The sequence below is a fragment of the Antechinus flavipes genome, chromosome 1 (assembly GCF_016432865.1).
Source record: "Antechinus flavipes isolate AdamAnt ecotype Samford, QLD, Australia chromosome 1, AdamAnt_v2, whole genome shotgun sequence".
Lineage (NCBI taxonomy): Eukaryota > Metazoa > Chordata > Mammalia > Dasyuromorphia > Dasyuridae > Antechinus > Antechinus flavipes.
The window spans coordinates 792,142-802,888 of record NC_067398.1 but is presented as its reverse complement, the minus strand read 5'-3'; the positions used below and the strand labels follow the sequence as shown (position 1 = coordinate 802,888).

Sequence of the window (10,747 nt, the reverse complement as noted above, 5' to 3'; positions counted from 1 at the left end):
GGGGACAGTCTGAAAGCACTGAATGAGCCATCCCTACTCTATGTGTGCATGGGATGCACTGGGCTAACTGCTGGCATTGGGAAAGGGCAGAACGCCTGCCTTCCGGGACCTTTCCTTCTACTGGGGGGGGGGGCGGGAAGGGGGGACACCGTGCCAGGGACATGCGAGTACATGTGTAGAATAAATGGGAGCGAATCCCGGAGGGAAAAGACTGGGATTGTGGAAAGGGTTAGAAGTGAATTTAGGATTAGAGGGAAAGCATTTTGCAACAGATGGGCTTAGATCTGGGTCTGGAAGGAAGTCAGGGAGACGGGGAGGTGGAGGTGAGGGGGAAGAGCGCTGCAGGCATGGGGTTCAGTGAAAATGTCCAGAGTGGAAAGTTGTCACGAAAACCTAGTAGAGGGGGCGTCCAGCTAGGCAATGGCTGAGATGGGAGCCAAGCCCTTCTGGTTCCAGAACTCTGTGGCCTGGTTCTTTCTCAGAACCAAAGGGTGGTCCTGGGGTACATGGCTACCAGCCTAGGTGGCTATGGCCCCAGGCAAGGCTCTGCACTCGGTACCATCGCCTACTGGGGGCTTTGCCAAGTGATTCAGTCTTTCTGGTCAAAGAGAAGGCCATAGTCTTCTTCCCTAGGCCCTTCACTCACAGACCACAAGAAAGCCACAAGATCCAGGAGGGGGGAACAGTTTCCAATTTACCAGGAAAAAAATAGGATTTTTAAAATCACGACTCAGTTCCTAGAATGAAAATTGAACAAAAGCTATGGTGACGTGGAACAGCTTGTGAAGCCCCTGGCAAAGGGCTTTTTGCTAAGAGCTCTGGGAGCTGCTCTGGTCTGGGAGCAGCCCTTTGGCCGCTGCCCCTTTCCATGCCCAGGGTGGGGCCAGGAGAGGTGGGACCCCCGAGCCTGCTCAGAATTTGGGACTCCCCCCACAGGCAGCTCTCTGGACTCCCTCCCTTTATATGCTCCCCCTTATTGTTGTTGAGGGCAGGACCTCTTTCTCAGGAGTCTTTTTATCCCTGACCCAGCGCCCCACATTGGACCATAGCTGATCTGTAATAACCCCGGGGCTGGCAAGGAGCCCCCCAGAAGAGACCTCCCGGTTCTGGGCAGTAATGACCAGATCGGCCTGGATGCTGGTGGGGGAGGGGCGGCCCCTTGGCTGGGGGGGGGGGGCTCAGAGCCCACGCTGGGGAGCCGGCTCTGGGGCAGCAGTGGGGGGGAGGAAAGGGAGGGAAAGGGGGGGAAGCAGCGGCTGCCCCGGCTCCCACTCACTCGGAATCCAGCCGCACGCCTGCTCACAGTCCTCCTGCGTGTCGAAGTTATTGTCGTTGCCCTCGCAGCCCCCAAAGATGAAGGAGCGACAGCTCTGCAGGTGGCGGTCGTAGTAGAAGCTGGGCACGAGGGCTCGGCAGGGCCCGGCATCGGGGGGCAGCAGGCAGCGCGCCGGGGCCACGTCTGGGGCACAGGGTGAAGACAGGAATGAGAGGAGGCCAGGAGGCTGCTAGGCCGAAAGGAAGGGGCCGGAAGGAGAGGTGGGGAGGGGGAACCAAGAGGGCAGAGGGGAGTTGGGCGAGGGGGAGGCGGGGAGTGGGGGGAGGGACAGAGTGGAGGAAGGGGGAATTGGGGAGGTTTGGGGGTGAAGAGAAGGGGAAGGTTCCGAGGCCGGAGTGGGATGGCGGGCTGGAGAGTCCGGAGCTCAGGACCGCCACCCTCCTCCCTCCCCAATACCTTCTAGCTCTCACCTTTGGGCTGGGGCAGAAGATCCCCGACCGTCGGCCTCAGGAGCCCGGCTGAGGATAGCAGCAGCAGGAAGGTGAGCATGGTGAAGGCAGCGGTCCGGTTCCGAGACGACGAGCAGGAGTTCGGGCGCTGGACAGGAGAGCGAGGGTTCGGGCGCCGGGCGGGCGTGCGGGGGTTCGGGCCCCGGACGGGCGAGCTGGGGTTCGGGCGCCGGGCAGGCGTGCGGGGGTTCGGGCGCCGGGCGGAGCGGCTGGCCAGGAGCGCCTGGGTCTCTGTCTGACGTCCGCGGGTCCTGGCAGGGCCGGGAGGGGGTTCCCAATTTATTTACGCTGATGACAGTCTCGAGGTCTGGGCCCAGCCCCGGGGCGGAGCGGGTGGGCTGGGGCGGAGCAAGGGCTCGGGGGCGGCTCTCAGCGAACTTGAACTTGGCGCCAACAGCCCGCTGGCGGAGGGGAGGAGGGAAAAGGATGGCTCTGGTCCAGGGTCATCCACGACCCCGCCCGCAGCGAGGCAGGGACGAGGAGGGGGTTGGCAAGGCCGCGAGCCCGGGAGGGAATCGAGGGACTTTGTGTGCGGAGCGGGGAGGGTTTGGGGCGTGGAGGAAGCCTCTTTCCCGGCCCCCGGCCCGGGCTAAATCCCCTGGGGTCAGTCTGTCAGCTGGCATTTGCTAATGGGCCGCTGTGTGCGGGGCACGGGGCCAGGCACTGGGGGTAGAAAGGCAGAAGCCAGCCCTTGTTCTCCAGCATGACCTCACGAAGCGGCTGGTTGGGTTCTGTGTCAGTCACCCTCAGGTCCCGACACCAGGCAGCGCGGGGGTCTACAGTTCCTGGGCCCGACAGGCGGTGGGGAAACTGGCCCATGAAGATCTGAACTTGCCTGCTCCGCCCCGGCCCTCGCTTCCCTCCCCCTCCCCCATCTCGCTTCCAAATTTCTGGGAAGGGCGTGAAAAGAGGCTGGGGATGCCGTTTCCCGAGGCCGGGGAGTCTGGGGGCTGGGCCTGCTTTGCTCTTCCCAGCAGCCTCGTCACTGGCTTCCGAATAGCAACAGAACTTCAGCCTGGCCCACTCCTACTTGGGAAGCCCCCCAGTGGAGAGGAAACAAGGGGGCTGTGTAGTTTAATGGGCAGTGAATTGGTTAGAAACCTGGTTTCCTGGCTGGTCATTAACTGACCAAGTGACCTTGGGTTAAACCCAACTCCTCCCCTAGACTTTAGTGTCCTCCACAAAAGGGATGGTGGGGTGGACTCTAGGTCCCAAATGGTCCACTGGCTCTTAAGATGCTCTAGTCCCAGACATGTAGGGAGAGGACTGGAGGACTGGAATACCTGGGTTTCCAAAGAGTTTCCAGTAACCTTGCTAATTTCCCTGGATTTTATTGAAATGGATTTATCAAGTGACTGATGGAGGGATGGACAATGTTAATCAGCTGCTCCCCCATGCTGCCTAAACACTGGGCCCTTTGCCCCAGGACCCTCTCCCTACCCCTGCCCTGTTCCAGAAGAGGCTCTTGCTATCCCTGGGGTGAGACCCCATAACCCTAAATGTGCAGCCCTTTCTGAAAATGTGGGTGTGAAACAACATCCCTAAAGAAAAGGATTTCTTTAGGCCCTTATTGAACCTCCACAGCTCAGGCTAAAATTAGCTCCAGGGAATGTTGTGGGCTCAGGGCCCCTCACAAATGTTGCCCTCTTAGCTGAAGACACTTCTGTAGGCCCCCACTCTCTTATCAGTCTTCCCAGCAGTTCCTTGCCTTGTTATTTACCCCATGGCACACTATGTATTGTCCAATTGGCAGTTAGCCTCAAGTGCTCAAACCGACCTCAGTGCATCGACTCAAGAGTTTCAGCCTTCTACACCTCCGCTTTTTTTTGTTTTAGAACACAGGTAGTCATGCCATCCCTGACTTCTCAGGGAGGTGAGAGCCCCCAAAAGGAAGTGATCACGCCCTCCCTGACATCTCAGGAAGGGAGATGAAAAGCACCAAAGGGAAGTGGTGATTGCTAGCGGGTTTCTGGGCTGAAGGGTCTTATTATGCACAAACCCATCAGCATGGGAGGTATTACACAAGCACATAGCAATAAAAAGCACAAGCTATTAGTGATGACATTCCCTACAACCAGTGCAGGCTCAATGTGGTGCAACAAATATGAACTGTATATGCAAGTAGTGATATAACAAACAATATAAATCAATATGGTATTGTAACAGATTTCCAGAAGTCCTAGAAGGAGGGTGTGTAAACGACAGTCATACATACGCTTTCTTCAGCAGCTAAGAAATAGTTCCAAACCAATCTGTTGTCCATTGCTTCATGTATCAGGGAATCCAATGATCCCCTCAAGTTTTTGAAGTCCTGCAGCAGTCTTTTTGTGTGTGGAATCCAATGATTCCAGCAGATTTCAACAGTCTTATCATTTCTCAGAAAATCCAATGATTCCTGAGGTTTTCAAGTCCTACAACAATCTTATCATGTCTCAGAGAATCCAATGATTCCTGAGGGTTTTCAAGTCCTACAACAGTCTTATTATGTCTGAGAGAATCTAATGATTTCTGAGGGTTTTGAAGTCTAACAATTTTTGATGTCCATAAGTCAAACGCCATAACTGCCACACTCTTTCAGTGGTTGGCACGGTCAGCAATGGAACCACCTGATGTTTCTTGGGTCTTCTCCTTCGTTTCAAGGGTCTGCTTTGTCTCTCTGTGATGGACAAGGCAAATACGGCTCATTGGTACCCATCTGATTCCTTCTCCATCTGTGAATATAAGCAAACCCTCTCCCCCAAGCAGTTAGCCTATCTGGTCCCTTCCACTCACCACTATCTGGGTCTCTCCACATCACCTGGTGATGATCTAAAGATAGTGGAGCTGCTTGCACTGGACACTGCCCTTCCGGTGGGTTATAAAACCTATCTGCCGGAGCCAGTGCATCTTTGTCAAAAATCAAGAAGTTAATAGTATAAAGAGCTAGATTTAGAAGTCCTCTAGGGTTACCTGTGATTCCCCTTTCTTTTGTTTTTGGAGGAATGTCTTAATGTCTCTGTTTCTCCTCTCTACTACTGCTTGTCCTTGAGGATTAAAGATTATGTCAGTGGTGTGTAAAATCTTATACTGTGCACAAAAGTGTGCAAAATATTTAGAAGTATATGCAGGTCTAGTATCTGTTTTTATTGCTTGTGGCACACCCATAATTACAAATGCTTATATAAGGAATTCAGTGACCATTCGGGCTGTCTCTTTTGCTGCTGGTATTGCAAAAGTGAATCCTGAAAAAGTGTCTACCACAACATGGTAAAAAACAGACGACCAAAAGATTTATAATGGGTCACATCCATTTGCTGGATTTCATTGGGTCTCAAACCATGAGGGTTCTTCCCTAGAGGCAGTGTAGGAGTGTGGAAAGGAAGGCAAGCTGTATAGGCTTTTACTATGCTCCTAGCTTCCTCTTCTGTTATTCCAAATTGTAAATATAAAACCTGATTATATTTAAAATGAGATTCTCTGGCTTCCTGGAATAAAGGAATATTGGTCAACATGGTTAGAAGGCTATCTGCCTTTGAATTACCATCAAAAATAGGACCTGGAAGTCCACTATGAGAGTGGACATGCAAAATATAAATCTTACCTGGATGCTTTCTCATTTGCTCTTGAAGTTCCTTGAAGAGCTGATATATATTAGAGGCTACAAATTTTATTTGGGCTGTGGCAATTCTTTGTACCACACCTACTGAATAGGCCGAATCAGATATTATATTTATATCTCCTGGATAATAAGTAAGAGCTAGAAGGATTGCATACAATTCATTCTGCTGAGTGGACTGAAAAGGAGTTCTGGCTACTCTCTTTATAGTTAAGTCATGAGAGTATACAGTGAAAATATTATGTTTGGCAGCATCTGTAAAGATAGTTGGTCCTTTAAGAGGAACTTTAGAAACCTTTTCTTCAAGAATCCATCACCAATTATGTAATAGTCTGGTTATCTTTAATGGAGACCCGTGTGTAAAATTTGGAGCCACGGCTAATACAATTTGCCACTCTTGGATGGTTTCACAGCATACATTAATTTATGCATTAGTATAAAAGGTGTATATCTTGTCAGATATTACCCCAGATAACTGTACTGCTCTCTTAATGGCCTTTAATAAAATTCTAGCCACAAGCACTGGGTAAGGAGTAAGGCTTTGTTCTGGTTGTGCCGGGAAGTTTACCCACTCTATCACACTGTCTCTTTGAAGAAGAACTGCTATGGGTGCCTCTTGTGTAGCAAAAACTGATATTTCCAAGGGTTTTTGAATGACTCTTTCAACCACATTGGATAAAACCAGTTCAACTCCTCTCAAAGCCTCTTGAGCTTCTTTTGTAAGCCGATGTGGTGAGTTTAAAGCACTGTCTCCCCTTAAAATGTCATATAATGGTTGCAATTGATAGGTAGTCAAACCTAACACTGGACGCATCCATTGGATATCTCCTATCAATTTCTGAAAGTCATTTAAGGTGTTTAGCTTCTCTGTTCTTAAGGAAAGTTTTTGTACTGTAAGCACCTTAGGATATACTTCATATCCTAAATATTGAAAAGGAGCACGACTTTGAATTTTTTCTGGAGATATGTGCAATTTGTAGTTCCTTAGTGTTTTTATGGTCTTTTGTAGACATGCTTCCAACATTTGTTCCTCAGGTGCACATCCCAATATATCATCCATGTAATGTAATAATATACCTTTTGGAAATGCTTTTCTTACTGGAGTAAGAGCAGCAGCAACATACATTTGACACATAGTAGGGCTGTTTTCCATTCCCCGTGGTAAAACTGTCCATTCATAAGGCTCAGCTAAGTTAACACTGGGCACTGAAAAGACAAATCTTTTCATATCCTCCTTACCCAGAGGGATAGAATAGGAACAATCCTTAATATCTATGACCCAAAGAGGCCATTCTCTAGGCAACTGAGTAGGAGATGGAAGTCCAAGCTGAAGAGTTCCCATAGTTTCCATCTGTTCATTTACCTCCATTTTCCAGATTTCTTTTTTATAACAAATATTTGGGAATTCCAAGGACTTAGAGAAGGTTGTAAGTGTCCTTGGTCAAGTTGCACCTGTATTATATCTAATAAGGCCTGAATTTTATCGCTATCTAGGGGCCATTGTTCTATCCACACTGGTATATCAGTTTTCCATTGGATAGGAACAGGTGAAAGTGTTGGCAGGCCTTCAACAGCAGCCCTGCCTAAGAAATCAAGGTACTCATTTTTAATCTTAATTGTTGTAAAATGTCTCTTCCCCACAGATTGATGGGGATTTTTCAACTATAAAACCTGTTTTGTCTTCAAAAGTCCATCTCAAAGGGGTACCACTAACTTCAGCCGCTATTGATCCTCCTACGCCAGACATGTAGGTGTCTGCTTTAATCTTTGACCAGTGACTGGACCAGTTGGCACCTCTAATGACTGTACGATCTGCACCAGTATCTACCAATCCTTCAAATGGTAGGCCATTTATATAGATAATGAGTATAGGTCGATCAGCTGTCACAGCTGCTGTCCAGTATATTACTGGATTTTGTTGCTTGGAGTCAGAATCTGGGCAACTATCACCAGATTGCTTATTAGGAGTCTGTATGAGTAAACCTGATGCTACTATTTCTCCTGGGTGATGAGTCACATATTGTCTACCTGTATTAGTGACTGGGATATTATCTACACATTCCCCAGTTTCCCACATCAGTGTGTGGATGGATACTGTTTTGTATGTGCTCTCAAGAGATGAAATGGTCAAGCCTACTATGCCTGGAGGCAAGGGATCCATAGTCTGGAAAGGAACAGATTTCACTTCCCAGAGGGTATCTCAGTTTTCCCAGCTGCATATAACTCTATTCTCCCCAATTGTAATTCCTTTCTCCCATCAGGTTGCTTCCTGGCTGGTTGATTGTGTAATCCCTTTATCCCATCATATGGCTTCCTGGCTGATTGGTCATGTCTGGGTACTGGACTTCTAGGCATTCTCTGGGTGTACCATGGGCTGCCATCATACCCCAAGTATTTTTTGTCTTAGTCCCTGGGGCTGGGCCCCAATCCCGTTTCCCTGAATCAGTCGACATTCTGATGCCCAATGGAAGCCTCTGTTGCATTTTGGACATGGGGGTTTGGGTCTTGTTCTCCCATCCTGTTTTCTCATTTCTCTATGCCAACATTGAGCTTTCAGATGCCCTACTTTACTACATTGCTGAGTCTCTCTGGAAGTCCCTTGTCAGAAGGGACTCTGTCTCCCCATGTTAGGATCTTGGGAAGTCTGCATCATAGCCTGTAGGCTATAAAAGGTATCTGTGCCCATTGTGGCACAGTATCTTTTGATCTCCTCTAAAGGAGCATCCTTGCGCAATCCTAGTATAATTCTTCTACAAACTTCATTAGCATTTTCCTTAGCAAGTTGCCTTATTATAAATGTCTGTTACTGCATTTTCACCATTAGTTCATACAACAGCTGTCTGCAAAGGGTTCATTTGACCCTTGTGTTATTTTTGTAAAGGCTTCACTCTTGTCATTTTTACTGGGGAGAAAAGCCCATGCTTTGATGGCAGCAGCAGCAATTTGCCCATATGCTGCTAAGGAGTAATTAATCTATACTGAAATGTCTGCATAAAATTAAGACAACTCTGAGATACCACTACACACCTGTCAGATTGGCTAAGATGACAGGAAACAATAATGATGAATGTTGGAGGGGATGCGGGAAAACTGGGACACTGATACATTGTTGGTGGAGTTGTGAACGAATCCATCCATTCTGGAGAGCAATCTGGAATTATGCCCCAAAAGTTATCAAACTGTGCATACCCTTTGATCCAGCAATGTTACTTCTGGGCTTATATCCCAAAGAAATACTAAAGAAGGGAAAGGGACCTATATGTGCCAAAATGTTTGTGGCAGCCCTGTTTGTAGTGTCTAGAAACTGGAAACTGAATGCATGCCCATCAATTGGAGAATGGCTGGGTAAATTGTGGTATAATGTTATGGAATATTATTGTTCTGTAAGAAATGACCAGCAGGATGAATACAGAGAGGCTTGGAGAGACTTACATGAACTGATGCTAAGTGAAATGAGCAGAACCAGGAAATCATTATACACTTCGACAACAATATTGTATGAGGATGTATTCTGATGGAAGTGGATTTCTTTGACAAAGAGACCTAACTCAGTTTCAATTGATAAATGATGGACAGAAGCAGCTACATCCAAAGAAAGAACACTGGGAAATGAATGTGAACTATTTGCATTTTTGTTTTTCTTCCCGGGTTATTTTTACCTTCTGAATCCAATTCTCCCTGTGCAACAAGAAAACAGTTTGGTTCTGCAAACATATATTGTATCTAGGATATACTGCAACATATCTAACATATATAGGACTGCTTGCCATCTAGGGGAGGGGGTGGAGGGAGGGAGGGGAAAAATCGGAACAGAAACGAGTGCAAGGGATAATGTAAAAAAATTACCCTGGCATGGATTCTGTCAATATAAAATTATTATAAAATAAAATAAAATATATAATACAATAAAAAAGTCTGCATAAGAACCTACCCTTATTAGTTGGTCACAGGTGAATGGAGGATTAAGTTCACTATGACTATTTTGTTGGGCTTGTATCCTACAGAGCTCAATATATTCAGAAAGCCACAAATTTTGTCCAGGTTCTAAGCATGTCCTTGCTATAGATTTCCAGTCCCTAGGGGTTAAGATTTTATAAGCCAAATTCTGTAATAGCATTTTAATATAAGCTGATGTAGCCCCATAAAGAGGGCAAACCTTTTTCAGGTCTTTGAGGATTTCTATATCAAAAGGAGCGTATCTTCTACTTTCTTGTCTTGAAGAGTTAAACTCTTGAATCACAGGATACATTTCCAGTTGCAAATCACCTAAGTTCTGTCCTTCTTCTGTGGCTTTAAGTACTGCCTTTTGCAATCTACTCATAGGAGAGGATGATTTCTGAGGGGGGAGATGCTGGTAGTATCACTGCCCCTCCTACTCCTACTCCTCCCTCCATCCCAGAAGGTGAAGTTGATGGGGGTGTGTAGAGAACCAGTTCCGGTTTAGGTGGGGTTGAAGCTGCTTTGTGAGAGCGAGAATCACCAGGCCCTTCACCATGCTCTTCATCCTCACTTAACTCCCCATGCTCTTTGGTGATATTGCTTTTGATCCCTCTTTTGTCCTCATTTCCCTCATGTTTCCTCATCTGGCTATTCTGAAAACTTTTCTTTTTTCTATAACTTGCAGGATTCTTTAAGGCCAATTGTATTATATTGTATGTATAGAATGCTTCCTTGGAAATTGAATGAGGACCTTTATCAATGTAGTATTTGCGTAGTTGTTGTCCTGCTAGCTTCCAATTATCTAGCCCTATTTCCTCTTCCTCTAAGAACCAAGGGGACATGAGTTCTAATGTACTCAAAAGTCTAGCAATCTGCAACCAAGTTACAATTAAGCCTTGTCCCTTAATAAACTTAAGTATGCTTTCTATAGCACTCCCTCAGGGCAGAGGTGGGGATGGGGGTGGGGGTGAGGAAAGAATCTTTTTCCTCCTATCTGCCCCATTTCAGCTAGAAAAGGTTACTAGTTTAGCCCTTAACAAAGTAAGTTCCCTCTTTGTCTATTAAAATACTCACCCTATTTCCTGGTCACTGGAGACTTCTTCAGTGAAGTTAGGGTCCTCGGGCCCCACGCTGGGCACCAAATGTGATGTCCAAGTTGCACTCTGGATACCTTAGAATCAGCCAGAGTCAGGATAAGCAAAAGTTCTTGGTCTTTAGGGGTAGGAGTGAAGGAGATGGAAGCAGAATTTCTGTGACCTCCTTCTTCTCTAGTGACTCTGGCTAGTCTTACTCCACCCCCTAGTCCCTCCTACAATTCTCTGTATACACCAAACATTGAGCCAGCACAGGATAGTGGGAAGGGCCATTCCCCAAACATATGCCCATAGAGTATTGTCCAATTGGTAGCTAGTCTCAAGTGCTTGAACT

At 47.2% G+C, this 10,747-nt stretch overlaps 1 protein-coding gene across 1 annotated transcript in view; it reads right to left on the bottom strand.

Moving 5' to 3' along the window:
- The window catches only part of TFPI2 (tissue factor pathway inhibitor 2), a 6,206-nt gene extending 4,062 nt beyond the window's left edge, over positions 1-2,144 (bottom strand). The window contains exons 1-2 of the mRNA XM_051977197.1: positions 1,747-2,144; positions 1,277-1,459 (exon numbers count right to left, since the gene is read on the bottom strand). Of these exons, the coding sequence (XP_051833157.1) occupies positions 1,277-1,459; positions 1,747-1,825 (262 nt within the window). The 5' untranslated portion in view covers positions 1,826-2,144. The remainder of the gene's footprint in view (positions 1-1,276; positions 1,460-1,746) is intronic.
- Positions 2,145-10,747: the final 8,603 nt, after the last annotated feature.